Source organism: Symphalangus syndactylus, chromosome 21 (assembly GCF_028878055.3).
Source record: "Symphalangus syndactylus isolate Jambi chromosome 21, NHGRI_mSymSyn1-v2.1_pri, whole genome shotgun sequence".
Taxonomy (NCBI): Eukaryota; Metazoa; Chordata; class Mammalia; order Primates; family Hylobatidae; genus Symphalangus; species Symphalangus syndactylus.
In genome coordinates, this window is record NC_072443.2 from 81,899,690 (window position 1) to 81,926,206 (window position 26,517).

Sequence of the window (26,517 nt, forward strand, 5' to 3'; positions counted from 1 at the left end):
CCTGGTGGTTCTGGACCAGAAATCCTGAAATAGTAACTGAAAAATAATAATAGCATTTCTAATGGTTCCTATTTATTAAATACTTCCTATATACCAGATACAGAACTGGAGGCTGGAGAAGTATGAACTCATGTCATAACAACTTTGTAAGGTAGTTATCATAATCCCCATTTAAACCAGGAACAAAATGAGACTGAGAGAGGTTAAGGAACTTGCCCAAGGCAATCCAGCTGGCAAGTAGAAGAAGTGGGATGCTTACATAAGATAGTCCGGGTTTAAGTAGCCATGCTAGTCTCTCTGTCCCATGCACAGTGTTCTGAAGGGCCGGTGACAACCTGAAACCAGTCACTGGAACTTGTAGTGGTACCTGACATCGTTTTTTTCTTTGCCATCAAAATCCTCCTGGATAAATCTTTATTGATGATACACTATATGTAAAATGCATTACCAGTAGCAGACGGTCCATAACAATAGGAAACCGCAAGCAGGGAAGGATAGCTAGCAGAATCATGAATTTGCTCTAAATCACTTTTCTATTCCATATATCGATCTTTTGGGGACTTAAGTAAGTATATTTGAACTTCAGCCTGTTCCAACTAATACTTTTTTAACGCCAGTCTCGATAATAACATATAAGGTCACATTTGAGCTAACAAATAGTTCTCCTTCACAATAGAAATCTAAACAGAGCCTTATGTCACCACTCTGAATATTCTTTTCTGCCGCAGACATTTGCAGAGTCCCCCTTTAGTCATTATTCACACATACACATATATACATTATATACACACATATATGGTGTGAATTCAGATTAACATAACACAACGTGACAAAATAAAAAGCATTTTCCATTCCTCAGAGAGAGTTGCTATAGGAATCAAATTGCAGCATACTTCTTGCTAAAATGTAATAATTTAGGCAACCTGAAGAATTTTGTCTTTTTTAGGTATTGCTTTCCATTTGGTCGACCTGAAGGTGCTTTGAAAGCTACTCTCTCACTCTTGGAAAGGGTAAGAATGAAAGTAAAAGATAGATCACATATATATAAAAAGACATAAGCATAATTGTAATGAAATGTTTTGGTTGAATGACCTAGTTGTAATTTTTATAGGATTTGTTTACCATTCATCAAATATCAGAATAGAAGCGAGGAAACTGCCAAAACTCTTGATATTTTATCTTCAAACTCCCAAATAGGATATACAGAAGATATGTTCCTAGCCCTTCCCTGATTCATGGACGGCCTTTGCCAATGCTTTGCAATTCTGGTGCTTTCTCTTTAAGCATGGCTCTCAATCTGTATTAAGTCACAAAGAACTGATTTTAAACTTTCACGCTTCTAAGAAGTATAGATGAGTGACACATTTGCTTGAACCTTCTTAATAATCCCTCTTTTTCCTACTTGAAGGTTTTGATGAAAGATATTGTTACCCCAGTGCCACAAGAGGAGGTAAAAACAGTCATCCGTAAATGTCTGGAACAGGCTGCGTTAGTCAACTATTCTCGGCTCTCAGAGTATGCCAAAATCGAAGGTAAGGCTCCCTTCTGCCCCCAGTTTTGAATTTAAATTTTGATATGCCTCCCTGGGGAAGTCTTTCTCTTTTCTCAAGGGCACCCGAAAACAGTGGTCCATCTGAGTATATTAAACTGAAACCTGGAAGCACTTGAAATGTCGAAGTTTCCTTGGCTGTGGCCAAGTAAATGAATTAAAAGACATTACAGGGGCTCAGAAAACAGTCTTTGTAAGGGAGCAATATTGAAAACAGGATGTTATCAGATAACTAAGTTCCTTCTGAGAGTCTGTGCTGGCCCTAAGTATCGGCTCTGTGGCTGATGTTTTCCTATGAAGGAGTTCTGTAGAATTGCCCCCTTCTTTAAACAGAGGAAAATAAAGCACTCTGTTGTCTGCTGCTGATAGCATTGGAAGCAATACAAGAGCTGAAAAGAGCAAGATCAAGGTTTTGCTCTTTCTTGCCCCCGAAAGTACCTTGTCTTTTGGTAGTGTTTCAAGCTCAATGGCAGGTTAGTGCTGAGCCATCTATGATGGCTCCAGGTTGGCTTTAGATCGCATTCATTCTTCTTACTCCAGACCTTAGCTGCTTGTTACCACTGCCCTCTCAAGTTTTAGGGAAGTGGTCACTGATGACCCAGTAATCACCAAAGGTGCTTTGAGTAAACTCTACTTGAAAAGATATGGTTCTTTGAGACCTATTCATTCACGAAGGTATTAATCACTTTTCATTGTTACCCTGTTGGCTGCTATAGGGTGATTTGAAAGCCACACCCAACTTGACCAGTGGTGTAAGTGTATAAATGTGGAAGTTCTGTGTGCAAAACTTGACGTGTCCGCATTCTGGAATCTGATGTTCTCTCACACGTGAAACATGACACCTGACTAAAACTAGCAAATGCGCATTGTCTGCCTCAAGACAACTGGGGGGAAAAGAAACTAACCAATCACTCAGACCCCATCACTTACTCTGCCAAAATCCTTATTTCCTTAGAGAATTAGGTTAAGATTATGTCAAATTCACAGTGTTCTGTACATTACATGTCCTCCCTCTCTCAATTTTGTCTGTCTGACAATGCAAATTGTGTACCAGTGGTAATGAATTCATTGTTATGCATCCAGGGAGAAACACTTAAGAATTGGGCACCAAAAGGATGTTTATCAACTCTTGACTTGGTAATGAGTGACAAAAATAGAGGAACAAGAGGTCGTTAAAGGGCTATATTAGCAAATAATTGTTCCAGCATTTACTGTCCCAGGACGTAATGATTGGTTGTATTTGGTAAAGTCAGCCAGGTACCTAACAATTCTAGGCAAGGCCAGAGATGGGATGGGATCAAGAAACGTTCTGTTGCCATGGCTGCTGCCTCATAGGTCTTGGTCTAGCTATTACTAGTCTTTTGGTAAGATCTGCTCTCTTCTTTCAGATAAATCTATCCAAAAACAAACTTTAAGATCTGTAAGTAAAAATGCATTCATTTCCAAAGTAGATCAGCTGGTCTGTAATTTCCTTTTGTGCCTCAATTCTTCTTGGTTGTGTTAATTATCTTTTGCACTGTGACTTTTAGGTCTGGGGATTCTTTGAAGAAACCAATTCTTTTTTTTCAACTCTCTTTTCAGAGAAGTACCTCATTCCACACTACCTGCTCTCTTCCGCTTCTCTCCTTCCTTGTCCGCGATTGGCTCAGCCACTTTAATGTGACCTCTGCAAAAGTGGCTGAGACACCAATTTCAAAGCATGCTGGGATTGTTAATTCAGACAACCCAACATCCTCTGGCTGCATGTATCGGGTTTTCTTTCATGAACATAGTCCACCATAGGCTGAGACATTGCAGCCTGAAAGATATTACTACCAGACAACTTTCTTTTACAAGGCTCTGATCCTACCCTCAGAGAAGAAATCTTTCATTTTTTACATTTGAGCCACTCTGTGAGAATTAACAGCTTAGTTATCTGAGAATTCTGGAAAGAAGTTGGAGTAATATTGCTGGAGACTATGTTTATGAAGAAACACCTCAAAAGCCTTAGATACTAAAGTCTGAAATCCTTAGTATCTTGGAGCCTTAAATCAATGAAATTTTGTTTCCCTTTACTCATGATGTTTTGGTCATTGTATTCTTGCAAACAGCTCTAAAGAGACGTGTAAAATCATGGTCACAATCTCTCTCGTGACTCACGGCATGCTGAATGGTTAATCCAGTAGATCTCCAATTTTGAAACTCCTTTTTCTTTTATCCTGTGTTTATCCCAAAATACTCTGTGGCTATTTTCCTTTGAGCTAATGTAACGTTTTCCTCTAACCTATGACCTTTAACCTCTTTACCTCTGACCTAAGCCTCTTGCATGCCCAAATCCTCTTTTATAGGGAAAAAGAGAGAAATGTATGAGCATCCTGTCTTCTGCTTGGCCTCCCAAGTGATGGATTTAACCATTCGTGAGTACCTACCACCTCCTCACCATGCTGTCTTCACTCTTTCTGTTTTCATTATTTCAAGAAAATCCAGATCCAAACCAACTCACTCTCCTTGCTTCAAGTTTTTTAGCATTGGCTTGTCTGTTGGTTCTGTCTGTGAAACCCAGTGTGAGAAGTCCAGTCACTTTTTATCAGCCTAAAACAGGTTAGACAATTAAGCCATTTGTTTGTGATAAACTCAGATTTGTCTGTAAGTTTTTCAGTTATTCTCTGTCTGTGACCTGAATGCATTTTTACTTTGCTTGTGTGTAACCCTAATTTGTAAAGTGCTTGTCACTGGTACACAATCAAAAGGTAGCAGCTAGGCTGGGGAGCAATGCGTTAGGTGTCAGATAAAGGACATTTGGGGCAAAACCATGCCTTCTTTTCCATGTTTAAGATGCCAAACTATTATGGGTATGAGATCACACCAGGTGGTCCATTCTCTGTAAAAAATAGATCTTATATGCCTCCTGTCTGTTCTCTCTCAAGCTGGGAAGCTTTTCCTTGTTCCCTCTGGAGATTTTGACTTGTCCTTGTCCTCTAAACTTTGCCTAGAACATATGACTTAATTGTCACTTGGAGAGTTCATGTATGTTTCATAGCTTGATTTCACATTAAACTTAATTTTACTAATTTTCTATTTGTGCAGCATTTTCCACCTCTGTGAAGGAGCCTTTTTTTGCTGGCCCCCAAACTTCGGGGCGGTGGGAACCCAAGGGCAACCTTTTCTTTCCAATATCATGTATCACACATAAGTGGGGGGCATTTTGGTCCACTTGCTCATTAATTCTGCATATGTGTTCTTGTTTCTCTCTCTTCTCTCCTTGTTGTGCTCTCTCTTTCAAATAGAGAATCAAAAGGACGCAGGTGAACCAATTGTATATGCATTATAAATTATCAGGACTGTTGAGTTATATTCAGTTTTTGTTTTTGTTTTTCAATAGCTCCTTAAGGTATGTACTCCCAGAGAGCCATGTGGAGTTGCAGTAATACTTAAGGAGTTAATTTGTGCTGTCTAAATACATCTCATGCCCATTTGATGTTGACCTTTATAGGGCAGAATTTCTGAAAAGGCATAAGCTTTAAAGGAATAGAGTTCTGGTTTGCTGCAGAGCTTCATTTCATCCTTCGTTATAGGATTCCAGCGATTTGGCCTCATGTGCATTTTTTAAAAAGTTATTTAACCAAATGAATCTTCCTCTTTGTTTTTCATTTCTTTTTTCTGTTTTCTGCCCTACTGAGAAGTTTGTGTTCTTTGATGAATGTTTATCAGCCAAGACAGAGAGAAGTTGTATCCATGTTGTTCTTGTACGTATCGCATGATAAAGCAGGAAGCATGGACAGGATGACCGAACAGGGGCTGTTGCTGGAAGTTTTATTAGAGGAAAGCTCTTGGAAAGTTCTGGCTTCAGAAATTTTCTTCTTGTTTGGTCCCAAAACTTCTGATCTTATTTTGAGGAGAAGTCTGACTTAAAACTTTAATAAATTAGAATAGGGATCATCGTTTTGGTAGTCTAAAGATTGTCAAAAATAACTATCAGTTAATCCAAATTAACAGTTGAGCACATTTCAAAACATTTCAGAAAACATTCCTGAGCACATTCCAAGCATAGGGCTACCAATACTTGTTGGTATTGAATACTTATTGGTATTTGAAGACTCATAAACCTATGTTCAAGACACGAGAAACTTTCTCTCTGGTAGGGAAGACATTTATTCAATCATTTATTCACTCATTCATTCATTTATTAGACAAATGGTTAGTGGGAGCCTACCCTGTAGCAGGTACAGTGTTAAAAGCCAGAGACTATGTAAACAAGAGGGAAACAGCTATTGGCCTCATGGAGTATACATGCAAATGGGTGTATGTATGTAAATCAGTATATTGCAAGGCCTGTTGGTAGAGTTATGTGTAAAAGGGGTGGGGCATTGTCAGAAAATCATGGAAGTCTTCACGAGATGGTAAGGATTGAACTGCATCTTGAGAGATGAATTAGAATAAGTGAAGGGGAGCTAGGATTGGGAATGGAAAGTCATCCTACATCAAGAGAGTAATATCTGCAAATATGTAAAGCCAGATAGCTAATAAAAAATAATGAATGCTTATTTAATGCATATCATGTTCCAGGTATGATTCTAAGCATATTATTGACTTATTTCTCCTCAAAATCCCTTATAGGAGGGAACTATTATTATTCCCATTGTAGAGATGAGCAAACGGAGGCACAGAACTTAAAAAACACACATCCAGAAGTATAAGTGGTATAGCTGGAGTCAGCCCAGGCAGAAGCCACGCTTTTAACTACTTTGTAATTAATTCAACGTAGCTGCAAAACAGAGTGAAATGATAGTAGTGGGTGGGTGCTGATGATGGCAAGGTAGGCAGGGACAGGACTTCAAAGGTCTTTCTATGCCATAATAATGCTGAATTCAGACTGTATCTCATGGTTCAAAATTTCTTAACTTGAAAATCATGCCAACTTTTGCATGCATATGAATTTTTTCAGAAGAAAGATTCCACAGGTCTCAACTGCAAAGGTGATGAAGAGTCATTGAAGGCTGTTTATGCAAAGGGATGGGTTGGCGGTTTACACTGCAGAAAAATCACACTAGCAGGAATTAAGAGAAAGGACTGAAGAGAGGGAATAGGGTAGAACTGGACTTAAAAGTTGAGGATAAGCAGAGATGGGTTTGAAGCTTGGTATAGTGAAGGTTTTACTATCAGGTCTCAATTGCAATCATAATCATAATTACTTCTTTCCTGGCCTTTAAATGTTTTATTTTTTCTTACCCTTTCCCTCCCTTTTCAATTTTCTTAATGAGAATAGAGCACAAATTCATGGATAGGTCTACATAACCAACTGTATGGAGGTGGTAGGGCACCACCGGAGTTACATGTGCAAATTGTGGGGAGGTGGGTAGAATACTGGGGACTGAAATATGGACAGCTGCTGAGTCCTTTAGTCAGACTATGCTTTAAGAATCTACAGGGCTATGCAGATGGCATTTTGGTGGACTTATGCTTTATGTTTGGTGGCATTATTAGAAATTAAATGTTCAATTTAATTACAGTACCTCCAAAAAAAGATGCAGAAGCCTGCTAGTCTATGAAAGAAAAGCTGTGACTCCTGCAAATGAATTCTATTATTTTAAATACATTTCCATGTAAACCATCACACATTCTGAACCCAGCAAGCTCTGAGAAAGTCTACACTACTATTGCTGTTTTGCCTCAGTTCTTGGCTAAATACTTGCATAATTTTCTGAGCATCATAACGATTCCACTGGAATTTGAAATAAAACAACTTTTTCCTCCAAATATGCCAAGGATTTGCAAAATCAGACAGATGATGATTTGTAGAGAGACAGCAGTTAGATATAGACAGAAATAAATAGGTAGGCAGGCAGGCAGGCAGGCAGATAGATAGATAGATAGATAGATAGATAGATAGATAGATAGATGCAGAAATAGATAGGTGGGAGGAAAGGAGAGGAGAGAGCAGAGGAAAGGAGAGGAGAGAGAGTAGATAGGTGGGTGGGTGAATGGATGAATGATGGGTAGGTGGGGAGAGAGAGAGAGAAGAGAGCAGCCACCTATGAACCTATGGGCCTTGGCCCTGTGCTAAGGGCTTCTGATTCAATCTTAACCTTAGACTCATAAAGAAGGCTTCTTTTTTACACCCTTTACAGATGAAGGAGCTGTGATTCAGTGAGGATAAGTAACTTTCTGAAGCAGGATTTGAACTCAGGTCTGTCTAAATTTAAATACCAGGCATTTTTGTCTCTTTCTACCATGTAGACTTTTTAGCTGATGTGGTGAGCACTTAGACAATATCCATTCATTCAGTGGATAAGGTCAAGTATAATACCTACCACTTTTTACATAGGAAGACTACAAATTAACAGAGCAGTCCTTTCTGGAACTGGATTGTTGACAAAATCTTTACATTATAAAGTCTTCCCAAGGGCAGTTGAGATTCCCCAAGGTTGTCCAAGAACTGAGGACTTTTCTTCTCTCCAGTTGACAGAAACCTTCTAGATCAGGTCAAATCTATCCAAAGGACTTCCAGGAAGATTCTGTGATGTTGAGGTTTTGTATCTTTCTCTGTCTCCAGGCAAATTTCCTACAGATCTAAGGCTTGTTGAAAGAGAGAAAGAGAAGCAAGCTGGTAAAACTCACCAACACATAGAGCCAAGCCACCACCCCACTGTCTTCCACAAGGGACCAATAATAGTGAATCTCATCCCCACAGGATGGCCATTCTGAGATGAGGACCATCTCATGCTTCATGTCTTATACATGAAGGACTAAGTGTTTCTCTTTTATTTCTTTCTTTCTTTTTTTTTTTTTTTTTTTTGAGACAGAGTCTTGCTTTAGAGTACAGTGATGGGATCCTGGCTCACGGCAACAACTACCTCCTGGGTTCAAACAATACTTTTGTCTCAGCATCCAAAGTAGCTGAGACTATAGGCACACACCACCATGCCCAGCTAATTTTTTGTATTTTTAGTAGAGATGGGGTTTTACCATGTTGGCCAGGTTGGTCTTGAACTCCTGGCCTCAAGTGATCCACCCACCTCGGCCTCCTAAAGTGCTGAGATTACAGGCATGAGCCACCACACCCAGCATTTCCATCCTTTTTGTTTCAGTGGTGCATAAATCAGGGTTTCCAAGCCCAGGTTATTCTGTGGACTAGCACCTCATGTATACTTTACAATAAGTGGGGAGGACAAAGAGAAACATGTTTTAAACACTGTCACCAAGAAAGATTTTGGAAAAAAAAAGGATGTGTTAAAATATGCTGTGAACCCACAAACATGAAACCAGTGTCTCTCTCTTCTATCAGAAAAAAAGATGTGATGCTGCAGATGATGATAAAAATTGTTGTTTATTGAGAATTTAGTATGTGCTAAGTAGTTATGCATATCTCATTTAATTCTCACCATGACCCTGTGAGATAAGTGTTTTATTACCATATTTCATTGAATCTAAAGGGCCATCAATTATAAGCTGCGCCATTCATATACTATATTGTGACATACTATCAAACATAAGATGCATCCGGATTTCAGAAATGTTAAAATGTGCCTCTTACTTCAATGAAATAAGAACTTATGCATTCACGCATGGAAATCCTGAAGTAGAAAGATGTTAAGTCACTTCCCCAAGGTTAAACATCTGGTTAATTGTAGAGTCAAAATTTGAACATGACCCTGTTTAATTCCAAAGTCCCCATTTTCAACTTCTACACTGTAAAATGCTTGTGATCTGTTAGCAATTAGATTGTATAACACAAAAGAGGTTTCTTGATCATTGACAGGTGGAAAAATCAAGGCCTGGAGAAAAGAAGCCAGGTTCAAAATCAAATGAGTAGTCAGTGACTCTCCAGTCTCTTGTCCTATGTGCTATTCAAGAGCCATCACCACCCCACCAGGCTGCCTTACCTTTCAGTCAAGACATAACGGCCCTATCCACAATCCATTAACTGGTCTAAGCTTCCAGTAGGACACTCGATGACATCCAGCATCCACATGTTAGAATCATATACCTGCAACTCTAAGAAAACACTACCTCAAAACCAGCCTGAGCACTCAATGATTTGTTATACCCCAAATTCAAATCCTTATCTTGCCTCCACTGGGCTTTCTAACCTCTGTAACCTCACTTTTATTTTCTGTAAAAGGTGCTAATAATGGCTCCTCCCCCAGAGAATTATTGCAAAGATTAAAATACATATTCTAAATAAATTTCTTAGCACAAATGCCTGGCACATAGTAAGTGCTCATTATATATATTAATTTTTTATTTGTTTGAAAGTATTTAAAAGGATGTTCTTCCAAGTTGAAATGTATAGTATAAAGATATCATTCGATTTCAGAAATGAATCATAAAACAGTGCTTCTTCAACTTTAATGTCCATCTGAATCACTGGGGATCTTGTTGAAATGTAGGTTCTGATTCAGCAGGTCTTGGGTGGAGCCTGGGAATATGCATTCTTAACAAGCTTCCAGTTGATGCTGAAGCTGCTGTTCCAGGGATGGTACTTTGAGGGTCAAGGGAATATAAGAGGTATTCAAATTGTCTTTTATTATAAATTTCAAATACAACATTGCAATCTCCGTATATATTTGTTAAATACCCACTAGGTTCCAGGAGCTATGCCAGACACCAGGGGAGTGTGTGATGAGCAAAAGCAGTCATGCTCCCTACCATTGTTGAGCTTACCAAAAAAAAAAAAAAGAAGAAGAAGAAAACACAGGCATGAAACAAGCAATCACGATCTGATGATGATAGTAAAGGGAACAAGCAAGGTGTCACAGGAGTGCAGTACAAGGGGATTTTACCCAGGCCAGGGTCTTTGATGCATTGCCGAGCAGGGGATAGTGCCAGAGAAGGGCATGATGTAGGTCAAAGACTGGACCCCCAAGAAGAACTGACTGGGGTGTTCCCTAGCCTTGTTTCAGTGTTTGCCTCTATTCATCATCCCTCCAGATGCTCCAAGCTCCTGCCCAAGAGAGCTTGTGGCAACGTACATAAAAGTTTATTTGGGGACTAAGTGGGTACTTAGTAGTACTACTGAATCAGAGAAAAAACTCAAATAGCCTAAGCAAGAAAAGAGAATTTTTTGGCCCATGTAGCTAGGAAATCCATGGAGAAGTTGGTTTCAGAAATGAAAAATGTTCATGTGTTTTCGTATCTCCAACTGCTGACAGGCTTCTTTAATGTGACTGGAGCTAATGGTTGAAGCAGTGTGGCCACAAATAGCACCAGCCTTTTATCCTAGCTAATGACTCTAGAAGAAAAAGAGTATTGCTTTCCAAGCAACTGTATACAATTCCAGGGAAGGGCCACAGTGGCCCAGCTTGGGTCACATGCCAGCCCCAGAGCCAATCATAGTACCCATGATGACATGAGGTACTATGGTTGGCCAGGTGTAGCTCACGTGACTTCCTCTGAAGGATACTTTCCTTGGAAGTCCCACCAAAATAACATGGAGTAGAGAAGGTAACTCCCCTGAGCAAGGTTCTTGCACATACAAGGACAGATTTCCAACACAATGTCCATGCAGAATTAAGCTCACTTTTCTTATATGCAACAGCTCAGCCCGAGGAACAAAGCCTGAGTTGGCATACAATACCAAATTAGAGAAGAAAAACCATTACAAGAGCATTATTTCTTTCTTTAATTTAAATTAATTTGTATTAAGTTAAATACAATTATTTTTAATCGTCTTAAACAGTTTTTGTTTTTTGTTTTTTTTTTTTTGAGACGGAGTCTTGCTTTGTCACCCAGGCTGGAATGCAGTGGGGTGATCTCGGCTCACTGCAACCTCCACCTCCCGGGTTCAAGCTATTCTCCTGCCTCAGCCTCCTGAGTACCTGGGAATACAGGTGCACACCACCATGCCCAGCTAATTTTTATATTTTTAGTAGAGACAGGGTTTCACCATGTTGGCCAGGATGGTCTCGAACTCCTGACCTCATGATCCTCCTGCCTCAGCCTCCCAAACTGCTGGGATTACAGGTGTGAGCCATTGCACACAGCTGTCTTAAATAGTATTTAATTGCATTAAGACAGCTGATGTTATTCTCTGGCTTGGAAGTTTAAGTTATGATGTTTACTATTCAGAATTCAGCTTAGTACATTTGTTAAGTAACCAGGGACTTTCGATAAGAGATAAGAGTTCCTGTGTAGTTTGTATGTATACTGAAAACACAGAGCATTTTATTTTTCATGAAAGCACTGCATTGGACAGGATCCACTGCGGATTCCCTTCTACCAATATTTGATGACTTACCCTGGCCCCAGCACTGCTCTAGGCCCTAGAAATACAGAATTCCCTGGCAGACAGGGAGATAGACAAATATATATAATTTCCTATTATCAAGGGCCACAAGTGCTCAAGTAGAAGCATCGACAGAGGAGCTGAAGCTTTGCTATGATGGCACTCTCTTGTTATGGCATATGAAGGCGTAACCCTTGTCATGAATGGAAGCTCTCAAAGGTTTTCAAGCAGGAGCATGACAAGTTCAGATGTGTGCTTAACAGAGATCACTCTGACTGCTGCATGGCAGAGAATGAACTGCAGAAGAGAAAAGGGACTGAAGGCTGCCTTGGAGGCTTCAGCAACAGTCGAGGTGGAAATGATGAGACCTGAGTCACATGCCCACCCCCTCCGCAAGAGTGTGGATGAGCACGTGATGTAGTATGGTGTGAGATAAAATCAAGAGACATTTTGGAGGTAGACTGGACAAGCTATACCACCTGTCCTTACAGGGAAGAGACAACGATGACTCCAACGAAAAGCATAGGAAAAATCCATGATCCATCCAACAGCCTGTATTAACACACACTTTAGACTGACCTAGAGCTGGAACCTTTTGAAAGGGAGTGGATATCGGAGAATAAAGGGGATCAAGTATACATAATAGACAGTACCACTAAAGAAATTGTATGAGATTTCAACCTTGCATGTTTTTGGCCTGTGTAGCCATCATTTTAGGGAAGCTGGGTATTCAGGATAGTATGATGTGGCTATCTGCTAAGCTTTCTGTTGCTACTTGAGCTTTTATCTACTCCCACCCCCAAATCATAGCAAATTGCTACAGGTTATTTATTTTCTGTAATTGCATAATACAAATACTAGCATCTTCAGTAACACATCAATAGGCTGGAACTTGGTAATAAGTGAGTTTCCATCAATCATATTCATCTCTCATATGATATTTCAGGGACTGGCAATTCACTAGCTAGAGCCAGAGTTGGTCAGGTTATTTAAGGGCTAATTGGAGTGTCTCTTGCTCCTGGATGCATCTCTTCCTTGGCTTAGATGAGCATGCAGCAGAATTCTCTTTTTGTTTTTCTGCAGTCACATTTAACTCTCTCTCTGGAAGCCAAGCAGATTTAATTGTGTAAACATGAGCAATGGTAATTGGGTAAATGAAGTTGGAAACCAAGGTATGATGTTTTTGTTTTGCTCTGTGAGGAAAAAAAATAGGGAGCTTGTTTTTCTATGGTGGCAAACCTCACTGTCAGAATTCTGGACAGACAGTTGGCAGGAGGAAATCCCTTTATGAATTTCTCATCAAGACCCATTTAGCTGAAATATGTATCTGCTGCCTCATGGGTGACAGATCAACCCAGGGGCGCTTTATTGTTTTATTCACCACCAGATCAAGTCTTTCTCTACCCAGGTTCAGTTAACTGGGTGAGAATGAGTCAGGAATTTCTGTGAGAATTGCACATGCAGGTAACATGCATTCACTGAAAGAGCCATGAGGATGAATTACCAGAAATGCTCTTAACTTTAGGCAGTGCTGTCAGTGGAAAACCAGATTTTAGCAAAACATAAAATATGGAGTACTATTTTTTATGATGAAGGGATTAGTAGTTGCCTCCTTTTAAATGGTTATCACTTAAAACTGAGTCTTCCAAATTCTATTTACACACATTTTTTTCCCAAACAATTTCAATAAGAGGAAACTGGTAATTTTTTTGTCCTGTATTCTAAACATTGAAATGGTCCAGCAAGAAAAGGATCTCATCAACTCTTGCTTTTAATAGATGATTTTTTCCCAGAATATTATATTTTATCCATATTTTTCAATCTTTTTTATTAATGTCACTAGAATTCCATTTCCTACATGCCTGCAGTAAAATTCATTTTCCCAGTTGAAAATTCAAGCAAACCAAGAAGCAAACTTGGCAATGGAGTATGTCCCTCTCACCATACAGATTGCTTTATAAACCAGAACTATTAGAAAGGAGCAGGTCCAAGGTTAATGAGACACTCATTAAAGAGAGAGAATTGCAGAAGCTGATAGTGCTCTGTGCCTGTATTGAAGGAGAGGCTATTGTTATAGGATGTTTGCTGTGCTGATATTGTAAACCACATGACAGATGGGTCAAGTGCTGATTACAGTATTCTAACATTTGGAATAGCAAGTAACATATTTGATAAGCTGGCAAGTTTTTATATATGATTCAACCCACAATATAAAAGCCACGAGAATTCCAAATTGAAAATAATTAAATGAGCTGGAAACAATCAGATACCACACATTTTCCCCCAAAAATGACAGATTTTGACATGTTGAAGTTCCACAAAGGGAGCAAGAATATTTCCTAGCTCACTTGAACTAATAACGGCCCTTCATCTGCTTTTGCAAAGCAATTAATTGCAGCCTTCTCACAATGTGGAGGTAACAATAAACATGGGTAGGCATCTTGAGCTTTACAGAGATCTGTCCCATAGATTGCTTTATTTGCTCTTATTAGCAACCCTGTAACATATACAGAAAAGATACTCTCAATTTATAGATGAGGAAACTAAAGCACAGGGAGGTTCAAGTAGCAGATGCAAGGTTATGTAGAGAGGAAGTAACATATGGGGGATGACAAGCCAGATCTTCCAACTATTAATATATCAAGTCCTATTTCTGGTCATCTGTAAGAAAGAAGCAGCTATTAATGTATAGGTGTTCTTCATTGTATGAAGTGTATCTTTTTTTGGTCAGTGCTGCTGCTCCCATCATTCATGTGTATCCATCTGGATAAAGCATCTGGTATTTGCATTCAGCCTCTGAGTGTCTCAGTGGTGGTGGTGGGTGGGGGTTGCTGGTGACACTGGTAAGAGTCCTTGTCAAACAATGTCACACTTCTGTAGTGTTGAAGTATCGCCAAGAAAGCAGCAGCTCTCCATTTGTGTTTTATCATTTTTGCTTATTTGGTTGTTCTTTTCAGAGTTTGTCATCTTATTTGTCACCCTTTGTTAAAGTCACTTTGTCTTTACTTTTTTACTGTCTCTCTTCACCTCCCCAAGAAGCTCCCCTGCCACCTCCTGGGCCTCCTCCTCCACCCACCCAAACGCAGACCAGCATGTTATATCAGAGGCTCAAAGGCATGCCTAGGCCAAAATCAAGTACCGTAAACTTTCATCATTCCTCTACTTGGCAGCTTTCTAGTTTAGTTTGCTTTTCTGTTCACCTTTCCTCTTGAAATTTTGTTTCAGTTTGGAACACTAAGCTGAGACTTGGGCTCTCAAGTATAATTTTGTAGGTTTTGAGATACTCAAAAGAGAGCATTTATTTCCAAATGTCCACATTTTTTTTGTCTAGCTATGTCTGACATATGCAACATTTTCAAATCTCAATGTCAGCACAAAATAACATTGTTGTTGCATAACATTTTGCATGACAATTTTTTCTGTGTTATGAGCTTCAATTCTATTGTATGAAATGGTTCTTAAGTATACTATATTTTTAGTTCCATTTTATCAGTGCTCCAGCTAGTGCAAGCTTGGGGGATAGGAATATTGTAATTCATCTGAAGACAGCAGAAGTGGCCAAAAAAAAAAAAAAAAGTTGTTTCTAAGCACAAATTTCTCCTTGACCTCTGTTGGGGAGAGGGAAGAAGTGCTCAAGGATTTTGCACAGTATTTTCTTTAAAGACAACATCTTAGAGAATTTACTTTTAGTTCCATTTTGCCATTTAGCTAGTAGTACAGCAGCTATGCAAACAAACAGGAAAATAGTGCAGTGTCTCACTAATGTGACTTGATCTACAGATGATGGAATCGTGGCTAATTAATAGTAAATGAAAGACTGGCTACATGGGTTAATTGGCAGATCAAGTGTTCTAGATTAAAGGATCCTTAACCTGCTTACTTTAATGGTTTTATGTTCAAGTAAAATTGCAAAGGGTTTTATTAAACATACTGTCTGTATATATACATCAGGCATACACATATCTGTGTACATGTGCACACACTCATAGAATGGCTGCATGCACATGCACAATTTATGTGTACCTATTGATATCTATTGTAGTCAATCTAAGAGTACTGCCTATTAAAACAAATCTTCAGGTGGTCCTAGCTTCAACATCTTGGATTTCTCCAAACATAAAAATTATTGACTTTTTTTAAAAAGTGCATAAAAATATTGGTATGAATTATTTATGTATCCTATGTCATAAACAGCCAGAATTCCCCTAGATTTGGTGAGTGTTTCACCCAAAAGGACAAAGCTATTTTTAAAGCAAGAAATTTCAAAGATGTGCCCCAAGTAGGATTTCCTGAAGATTTGTATTAATGTGCAGGCTTGTCTGTTACTAGAAAATGTATGTAAGTGTGTGATGTGTGTATGTGGGTGTATGTGTCGAATGGGTAATAAGCATAGGATGAGGAATTTGCAAATTGATGTGTAAATGTGAATATCAACGAATAAAAAATAGTAGCCTGTGCATATTTACTATCAAAATGCAAATACCTCACTCTACACATATTACCCAAAAATATATACACAGTATGTTTGTAGAAATGCCTGAAAGTCTACGAATGAAATTATGATAGTCTATTTATCAAATTACTAACAGGTCAGATGCCCCAAAAGCACAGAAGTCAATCTTGCCATACACTCTTTGTCTAAATATATATTGCTCTAGATCAGGCAACGGGCTATCAGCACCTAAGCTCCCACATCTCCTTATTCTGAGTGTTGGTTATTCTCTGCCTAATCCACATGTTTATGTTTCCCACAGCCCCACCTTCAGGCTCTAACCAGATCCAGCCACATTTCCATCTGGGTATGGCAGAGATAATGGAGCTTTCCATTGACTTGAATCCAGGAAGCCCATGTTCACACTAGCCATCAGGCCTCGTTAGACCGAGACTTTCAACACTTGCCTAATCTTACCCTGTCCCACTAATCACTCTTACATCCCATTTGCTAAAACACTCTTTTTGCATAGTGTCTCGCTGGATTTATTTTTCATTATTAAATCCTAAATTACTAATGACCTGATATGTTCAGTACCTAAGAAATGCATAAAAGAATATTAAGAAACTTTTTTTTGTAAATTAGCAATCTCTTATGATTTTAAGTCTGCCTACTTCCTCCCACCCCCTGCTGCCTGCCAGAAACCTTCCTATTTAGTAATAGGTAATTTTTTCTAGCAAGAAACATCCTGAAGCCAAAATATACCTGTTTCAGATGAAGAGATGAAAATAAGTTTTGCCAGTTCTTTTGCAAATGTATGTACCTACTTGGGGAATTCTACTAAATGATGTTTATTTCACTTTATCCCATGTGCTCTGACTCTGAGGCTTCAAGGTTTGAAGGGGGCTAAACATGAAATACAAGTTCCCCTGGAATTCAGACTGGTTGAATCCAAGCAGTTTTACTGGCCAAGAAAAGCTTTATGTTTTGGCCAGGCACGGTGGTTCACGCCTGTAATCCCAGCACTTTGGAAGGCTGAGGCGGGCGGATCTCCTGAGGTAAGGAGTTTGAGACCATCCTGGCCAACAAGGTGAAACTCCGTCTCTACTAAAAATACAAAAATCAGCCCGGCGTGGTGGCAGGTGCCTGTAATCCCAGCTACTCAGGAGGCTGAGGCAGGAGAATCACTTGAACCCAGGAGGCAGAGGTTGCAGTGAGCTGAGATCGCACCACTGCCCTCCAGCCTGGGCGACAGAGTAAATGAGACTCCATCTCCAGAAAAAAAAAAAAAAAAAAGGAAAAAAAAAAAAAGAAAGAAAGAAAATCTCCTTTATGTTTTAAATATTGCTCTTTTCCCAAAGGAAAAAAGTTTGTAATTTTTGGAACATAATGACGTTGTCAAACTCATGAACTCAGCCCTAAAAAGAAAGCAACGTAAGCCAGGGTTCAGGTTCTTCCTGAGCTGGGTAAAAATACAACACTTTCAGTTTGAGAGAAACTAAAAACAAAGAAAACAATTAAGTACATTGTTTCAATTTAACTGATAAAATTTCAGTTGTAACAGCCAGTAGCACAAACTACCACAACCCATTCAATAATCTACTCCTAACACCCTTTTAACAATTATTATTCCTGACTAACGGCCCAGGCATATCCAATTTTTCTTTTCTGTCTCCTCCCTGGACAACTTGAAGCAGACATTTGAATCTGCATTTTCAAAATGAACGTTCCAACATACGCGAGACTGCAATGAAAAATTACGCTGTAGCGTAATTAATCTAAAAAATAAATGTAACAGCAATCAATATTAAACTCCTGTTAATCTTCCCACTTCAGGTAGCATAAATACAATCTAGAGAGTGATATAGTACATTTATGCTGTCTTTAAAGAACATGTGTACAAAATGTCACCAAATTTGATATGGGCTGTCATAGACTTAATATAGCTTCACGTGCAAATTTGAAGCTGGAGCACTGCTTTTTTCTAATATGCATTATAATAATGGTGATAGTAATAAAATGGCTTTATGGTTTGCTCACTACTAATTACATGGCACTTAACATTTGCATGAATTTTTTTTTTAAAAACTGATAACTATTCTCAATTTCTTATCCACTAGTTCTAATGGCCATAAAAGTAGCCTGCCACTTTCGCTGAATTTTAACACAAACTCTTGTACTACAGAAAATGTAGGCCGATTAATCACTCCTGCCAAAAAGCTTGAAGATACAATACGTCTTGCTGAACTAGTCATTGAAGTTCTTCAGCAAAATGAGGAGCACCACGCAGAGGTGAGCAGGCTTGGTGGGAAGTGTATCTTACTGTCCCTTAGCTGAGTTTGCAGAGCTGATTTTCTCAGCCAGATTGTGAATAAGATGCCTTAACACCCATTTTCTTTTAACTGGGATTGCAAAGGGAATGAAAGTGGAAGTTTTGCAAGAAGTCTTTGGAAGGTTATTTTAACCAACCAAAAAGTAGTTGCATGTTGTATGTTTCAGCCTAAGTTTTCAGATGTTTCTAGCAATGAACAAATGAGGTGAGTGCTTTTTAAAGCTAATCATTCAAGCAGCATCTGGTTACCATTGTCCAGAACGCAAAATATGTTTTGGTTTTTTGTTGGTTTTTTTTTTTGCCACTACTGTTGTTTTTATTAGTTATTTGGTATGTGAACCACAGACCTTCTTTCTCAGTTTATCTCTGTAACTTACTCTGCTTGTACTAGAGTCTTCATTTGTTTTTTTATCTTAGATTGCCTGGGTTGTTAAACACAGTGACAGAAGCAAATTATTCTGTGTTGTTCAACTTGTCGATTCTCCAACATACATCTAAATAAATATAGCTTACTTTTTTTAACAAACTACTATCAAAATAATCCTTTTGATAATAATTATAAACCAAGGGATTTCAAGGCTAACTAAATCCCAAACCTATAAGGACTTAAACAACCTAACACTTCCAAGAAAATTCCAAAATTTCACGATGGTTAAATGGTTATATCAATGCTTGTCTCAAAATTTGGATTTAAAATCATCTCTCTTAAAATAATCTTTTTGAAAATTGCATAATTCTCCCCCTTTCTCTACATTCAGATTTACAGCAAAGGGGAAAAATGACATTTCCTAAAAGTAATTTCTCAAGTACCTAAAATGATCATTCCATGACTAAATGGAAATTGCCAGTATAGTTCAATAATATATAATACACCATAAATCCAACCGTCCCGACTAATGCCTGATTGCATATTTAAATTTCCTCCCTGTTTTTCTACTATTTTATTCAATCTTGGCTGATCGTGGCAGGGGAAAGAGGTATGTGACTAAACCGAATGAACCAGCCACCTGCTGTCATACTTTGTGCATGCCCTTCCAGTACCATGTCTTCTAATGGGACTTTTCCTGGTGCTCCTGCTTTCTAACACTGACCCAAGGAATGTAACAGCAACTTCGAGTGGACTGCTTGTGGAATGGGTGACCCTCCACGGCAGGGTCAATGCGGGTGATTCTCTTGTGCGTGCATGAAGCAATTGATATACTTAACAACGTACTGCAGTTACATCCCAACACAACGCCTCCTACCTGCCTTGATTCTGTCCTTAGCCTGGTGTAGTTTCCTATGTCTGTCTGTACTTACCTTTATTACAGCAGATGAGTATCAAACTTAGTAACCAGTAGCTCACCGGAGTGATACTAATCTTCCTCAACAACCGTCTCTATGTGAATCATATATACAGTATTTATATATAGAGAGAGTGCTGAAGAATTTTTTTCCCTGAAAACCCTCAAAGAATGGGGCTAAGACCCCTTGAGGCAGGTAGAACTAATTCATACAGCATCTATCCGCAACGCACAGCCATGAGTGATAAGGAAAAGCAAATTGATAACCTCCAAACATGCAAACAATTAAGTGGGTTAGAATATTTTTCCTACGCTATCCCATAGGATGTTCTTTTCAGATTGCAGGCATCTGGGGTTCCGGTGATGGTAAGTGTGTTCTTCCCACGTGTCTTCAAAGTCATCTCCAGAGGCATGGAGGGGCTCCAGCCTGCCCTCCTCTGATCTGAGTGGTTGAGGCTCTTCCCATGATGCTGGACCAAACCCACACATTCTTGAAGACATAAATACAAAGAGCACAGTTTTCTCAGTCACAATTGTGCTTTTAAGTGAATCAGAGGAGAAGAAAAATGACGGATATACTTGATTTATAATCAAGTTATTTTTGGAGGCTGCTACAGGCTAAGAAAGGATGTATATTTTTCTAAATTGCTCAAAAGAAACACCAAAGGAGGGCTTATATGCTAAACAAGGCACGTTTCACTTTTCCAAAAAGCCCTTTTTCACTGTGTTAATCCTTATCCTAAACTGCCCTAATAACCGTCATCACAAAATATTTTAATCTTGTATATTCAAAAGCCATTCGAATTAAATAAATAGAGTAGACATCAACTCAATTCCCATTACCAACTTTAAAACTTAGTAATGAAAACTTTAGCATACTTTGGAGTGCCTGAGACCAAATTTTCTTTTAGATAAATGTACAGGATTCTTTCCAAAATTAAACATTTTGCCCAATCACAAAATCTTCTCCATCAATCAAAAGCTAACTATTGAGCGTCTTCTATCTTCTGAGCACTGAGGCAACTACCTTGGTGCTTTCTGAAAGACAACCAGGCATAGGACAGCCTGTCCTTCAAGCAATAGAATGCAGGGTGTCCAGGAGCTTAGGCTCTGTGCCAGAGAAGTCTGGCTTTGAATCCTAGCTTTGCCTCTTCTCTTCCAGGATAACTTCTCTCATCCTGTAAGGTGGAGATAACAATAGATGGTCATTGTTAGAGTGGAAGGCCACGTTCAGTAAAGCATCTGGTGTTATGCCTGGCACAAAGTGAGCACTCCACAAAGCTTGGCTCTTGTGTTACTAGGGACAAATTGCTAAGGAAACAAAATATAAGAATATCTGATTATCAAAGTGACAAAACCTGTGTGGAAAGTACCAAATGAACAGAATAAACAGAATGTGTTGAGAGTAGATTCATTTCAAGGTACAGTGGGCCAGAAAGGCACTACCACCTGTTATCAACTTTCACTTACAGATTGCAATCACATGGACAGCTCTTGAAAATTCAGATCCCCAGGTCTTGTCCCAGCTCAATTTATTGAAATCTTCCAGGAGGTGTTGAGCATGGGTAATTTTTAAAAGCCGCCCAGGTGATTCCAGTGTACAACCAGGGTCAAGACTGGCTGGAGTACAATGGAAGAGGTAGCATTACCTCTGGCACACTAAACATGGGGTTTTTCTTCCCCAAAAGAAAAAGTAAGACAATTATTTTCTACTGATCAGTACTCACTACCATGTTCTCTGGGTGCTCAGTAGATTAAAAAAAAAGAAGAAGAAGAAGAAGAAAAAAAAGACTAAATCCTAAGCTTGGATCTTGGCTGTGTGGCCGTGTTGTTTGGTGGTACCACTCAAATCAAAGTGACTAGTAGGCTTGCCTCCTCCACCTAAAAAAAACCAATAATCCTTAAAGACATTTTAAATTCCAAGATAAAGTAATTAAATGTCCCAAGCAAAGAAATCTCACCAGTTAAGAATACATCATATGTACACACACGCAGTATATGGTAGCAGTGGTCACAGTTATCTCTTCATTGCAGCTTAACTCTGTTTCCAGAGTCTAATCTATTCACAAACATACACACACAAATTATGCCTTCACATATGGTTGCTACACCTTCCCAATCTCTCTCTATGTATACGTATGTATATGTATATATGTATTGTGGTATATAGAGGAGTACATATATACATGTTAGTTTGTGTGCAAAATATACAGTGTGTTTGATGTAGACTGTACCCCTAAAGCACACATCTTTGTCTGTGAATAATGAAAAGCTCTGGGTAAGTATTTAGTAGCCGAAGTATAACTCCTTATTCTCCTTGTCTTTGGAAAAGGTTTATAAGACTTTAGATGCCCATGAATATTGTGAGTTAGCTCAAGTACAAAAATAGCATTCACCTGTATGAGCAAGCATAAAATAAATATTTTTAAAGCCTGGCCTTTCCCAACCCAGTCACACAGATTCTGTTCATTTAATTGGAATTACGCTTTTGCTTTCTGGTTTTTACTGCCCTCGCTAGAATCATTTTGTTCTTCTTGGAGAGGTCGGGTTTGATTATAAGGTTTTGAAAAGAATTCCCTTGAATGTACAAAAATAGCTCTGGTCCTCACTTATTCTACAGTCCCCAAATTTAAATTCTCTTGGTTCACTAGATCCCTAAACTGTTCTACCAGACTCCAATAGCAATGATTCATGCCACAGTAGTCATCGTTCTTTGCAGGGCTATTAATATCTAAATGATTATTAATGCAAGGGTGGTAGATATTTGCTCAATAATATATTAAATTACAATGAGGGACTAAGTTCTGTATAGATCGTAGAAGTGGCACTTCTTATGACCTCTGGTTTGCAACTTTTAAGTTAAAAAGCTGGTAAGAGGCCAGGTGCGGTGGCTTATGCCTGTAATCCCAGCACTTTGGGAGGCTGAGGCAGGTGGACCAGCTGAAGCCAGGAGTTTGAGACCAGCCTGGCCAATATAGTGAAGCCCCGTCTCTACTAAAAATACAAAACAAAACAAAAACAATTGGCTAGGTATTGTGGCAGGTGCCTGTAATTCCAGCTAGTCAGGAGGCTGAGGCAGGGGCTGCAGTGAGCCAAGATCACACCATTGCACTCCAGCCTGGGTAACAAGAGCAAAACTCCGTCTCAAAAAAAAAAAAAAAAAAAAAAAAAAAAAAAAAAAAAAAAATTGCTGGTAAGAGCCAGGTATGAGGTTGGGTTAAGAAACTTTTAATTTCAAACATTTGAGCTTGGTTTTTTTTGTTTTGTATTGTTTTTTCCTGTCATTCTAGGACAAATTGTGTCTGGGGAGGCAACTTGATCTTCCCAGTAACTTTTCTTGGACTCATCCTGAAGATGTAAAGATGGTTGAATAACTAAAGAATAAGTACTAGCCAACATTTAGTGTACCTTTGTGAATTTTTCAAATATCTGGAATCAGGACTGATGAGAGTCAGCCTTCCACATAGGGGTAGAGATGGAACTTCGTCCAGCAAGTTCCAGGATTTAGATGGTCTCTGCCTAAAAGACTGGTGTCTGGGAAAGTTCTGGGGGTGGCATGGAGGGTTTCTCTATCTACTGCACTTAGCTAGGTAGTCAGTGGAGTAAGCCCTAAACCCCAGGGCTCTCATCTGCAGGTGGTAAAACTACAATAAAACCTCATCGGTTCAGACCCAAATATTGGAATCTGTGACAATTCAATTGTAGATGTGACTCTTTTTCTTATGTAATATATTTGACTTGATCTCAACTTTCTCAGGAAGTTCTAAAGACTCTTCTTACAAGTTAGAGGAATCCAATACCCTTTTTTCCATCCTAGGATCTATGAAATTAAATCTACTGTTTATTTGACTTCAATTTATAAGTCAACTTATCTATAATTATTAGATGCTTTAAAAAGTTTACAATTATGTTGCATTAATAACTAATGTAGACTTAATGAATACTTTTTACTTTAGTGTCCAATTATAGGCTACATTCAAAAACAGTAAAAGGATATCTCTTTTTAGAAAGTCCAATAAGTTAGGCTTTTTTTGCTGACAGGCCAGCATCTCCCCTCTCCCATTAATCTGAATCAGTGAGGTTTTACTGTAAATTAAAATGGAAACAGCAGGTGTCTATTTCCAGCCAAGCCAACCTTGCAGAATGGTCCATGACTTGATTTTTTTCATTTAATTTGCAAACCAGCCACATGTTGATAAAGGAGAAGTAAGTAAAGTGAAATCTCGTGAAAGAAGAGAGGTGGACCCCTATTCTGCCTCCTAGTGGCTGTTAGAATATCCCTCTAATAACTAATAGATCACAGAAGAGCTTGGCCATTGAACAAACCCTTTCATTTATGGAATTCTTCCATAACCATCTTTCATATTTTCAAATGCCTTCCCATCTTTTTTTGGTGAATGCTCCGGAAAGTGTTTCCAATGTAAATACTTTGCGGCATTGAATGGGGATGTGGGGGACCAGAAGGGGCTGGCAATTTGTTTTTGTTTTTCTGCTCTCTTTGAAATCGGCAAAACAGGGCCTGTTGACACTGCCACTCATTCTGCATGCTCCCTGCCAGAAATGATTAGTCAACATGCATGCATGCCTTTGAATTGAATTCACATCTGGCCCAGTCTGATGTGAATGTCACCCCCTGAGACCCTGCACAATGATTTCCAAGGGCCCATGTGCATGAAAATGAGTTACTTCACTGATATTTTTTGGTTTTCAATGTACATATGTGTCCAACCCCCAGAAAAATAAGTCCTGATCTTACTCAGTGTTTTCTAGCCTAAGCCTGATCTTTCCTCCAGACTGGATACAAAACCAAAGCCTCCTTCCTTAAAAAGATTTCAACTCAAAAGTTTTGTGACAATTGCAACAATGGTTTTCTTTGACTTAGTATGAAATAGGAGTAACATTTCCAATGTGTAGGGAAACATGAGTTCTTGAGTTTTTGTATGAGACCATAGACAAGCCCCAGATATGTAGATATAAGTGAACAATAATTACAAATTTTCAAGTTAGACCAGCAGAAAACCCATAAACACAGTGAAGAAACTCCCAGATTTTAATACCTTAGAGCAAGAACTAGCCAACAACGGTGACAAAGAGCATGACTCAAAACGTACTGAGTTATTGTAAATTGAACAGAAGTTCCACGTCTGTCATTTCTACTGCAGCATCCTCTGACCCTTAGGTCAGAATACAGGCTCTCTGTGGCAGGCCTGGAATCACGCAAAGCACTGCCTTAGACACTTAGCACCCCAATTGTATCAAAAATTCTGTTCTCTTTACAATAAAATTACCAAACCCTGCTAGATGCACCATTAATTTTGAACAGTGAGGGCTGGAGTTCACATCTTAATGTCTGAGAAAGAAGCTCATCACCTCTTTGTCTATTGTTTTTCTGCCAAATTTCAAAGGCCTTTGCGTGGTGGTCAGATTTAATGGTGGAGCATGCGGAGACCTTCCTGTCACTCTTTGCAGTAGACATGGATGCAGCCTTAGAGGTGCAACCTCCAGACACATGGGACAGTTTTCCACTATTTCAGCTGCTGAATGATTTTCTCCGTACTGACTGTACGTATCACCTTTGACTGTTTGACTTTCCTAAGTAGTGTGCAGATAAACAGATCGCTAAGATGTCTTTATCCCAAGCAGACTACAGGCTTGACATAGCTCTTCATGGTTTTATTATTATTAACCCCACCGCTCAAAAGGAAACATACAGCTGAAGAATATTCCCTTTCTTCCAAAAAGTGTCCTGTTCTAGGGACGCTGTCTCTTAACTAGACAGAATAACCTGACAGTAATGTGAGAAGAGGTATCAATTTTTTGTGTGTTTTATTGGCTCTCAAATTAATTAACCTCTTCACATTTTGCAATTTTTATCAAAAGATGCTTTGTAGATGAAAAAAAAATTTCCAGCTAACTAACATGTCAAGCATTTCAGAGTATGTTATAGTGACAACAGCCATAAAATAGACCTTCCTCCCCAGAGAGGGTGATGAAGGAGGGCAGAGTATAAAGAATGTTCTTTCTTCCTAGGAACTTAATGGGAGGAAGGGAAGTGGGTGCAAGGGAAACAGAAAAAAAATGGTGCGGATTGTTGTTTTTGTTGTTTCTTAAAGTAGCGTGATCATTTTTCCTTTTAGAAGATCAATACCAAGGGGTAAAGTGTTTTTGAATTCCATTTCAATGCTTTTTGTGTAGTTTTTTCCTTCTCTTCTCTTTTTGGCTTCCTTAGAAGCAGTATATTTAATGTAGAAGACAATCAATCATCTGTGTGTGTGTGTGTGTGTGTTGTACATTGATAAAGTAGCTGTGGGTTCTTAACAAGCTTTTGCTTATCTGTTCTAGATAATTTGTGCAATGGAAAATTTCACAAACACCTGCAAGACCTGTTTGCCCCACTTGTTGTTAGATATGTGGATCTGATGGAGTCCTCAATTGCACAATCCATTCACAGGGGCTTTGAGCGGGAGTCATGGGAACCAGTCAAGTAAGGAAACCTTTTTTGATACCATCGGAGTTTGGGTACCAATGGCTGGAGAGTAATGCGGAAATGGATTAATGATGTCATATGGGTTTCACTGTTAGTATGGACAGAGAGAAACACCACACATTTCTTCTACTATGATGCTCATAGCTTCTTTGCCCAAATGGCAGGAGGGTGGGGGATGGAGGAGGTGGGCAGGGTACAGGAAGAGGTTGAAAAAACGTTTTATGAAACGA

General features: G+C 38.9%; 1 protein-coding gene across 21 annotated transcripts in view; it reads left to right on the plus strand.

The window, feature by feature from the left end:
* Nucleotides 1-26,517, plus strand: part of CADPS (calcium dependent secretion activator) — a 477,516-nt gene that overhangs the window by 355,768 nt on the left and 95,231 nt on the right. For 5 of the 21 annotated variants that reach the window (XM_063630798.1, XM_055260407.2, XM_055260405.2 and 2 more), the window contains 5 exons: nt 947-1,010; nt 1,409-1,532; nt 18,371-18,477; nt 25,206-25,362; nt 26,143-26,284. In XM_063630798.1, the coding sequence (XP_063486868.1) occupies nt 947-1,010; nt 1,409-1,532; nt 18,371-18,477; nt 25,206-25,362; nt 26,143-26,284 (594 nt within the window). Of the gene's footprint in view, nt 1-946; nt 1,011-1,408; nt 1,555-3,876; nt 3,946-4,815; nt 4,834-8,115; nt 8,136-18,370; nt 18,478-19,485; nt 19,495-23,985; nt 24,007-25,205; nt 25,363-26,142; nt 26,285-26,517 lie in introns of all 21 variants that reach the window. The other 16 variants (XM_055260410.2, XM_055260416.2, XM_055260406.2 and 13 more) reach the window with 10 other exon arrangements.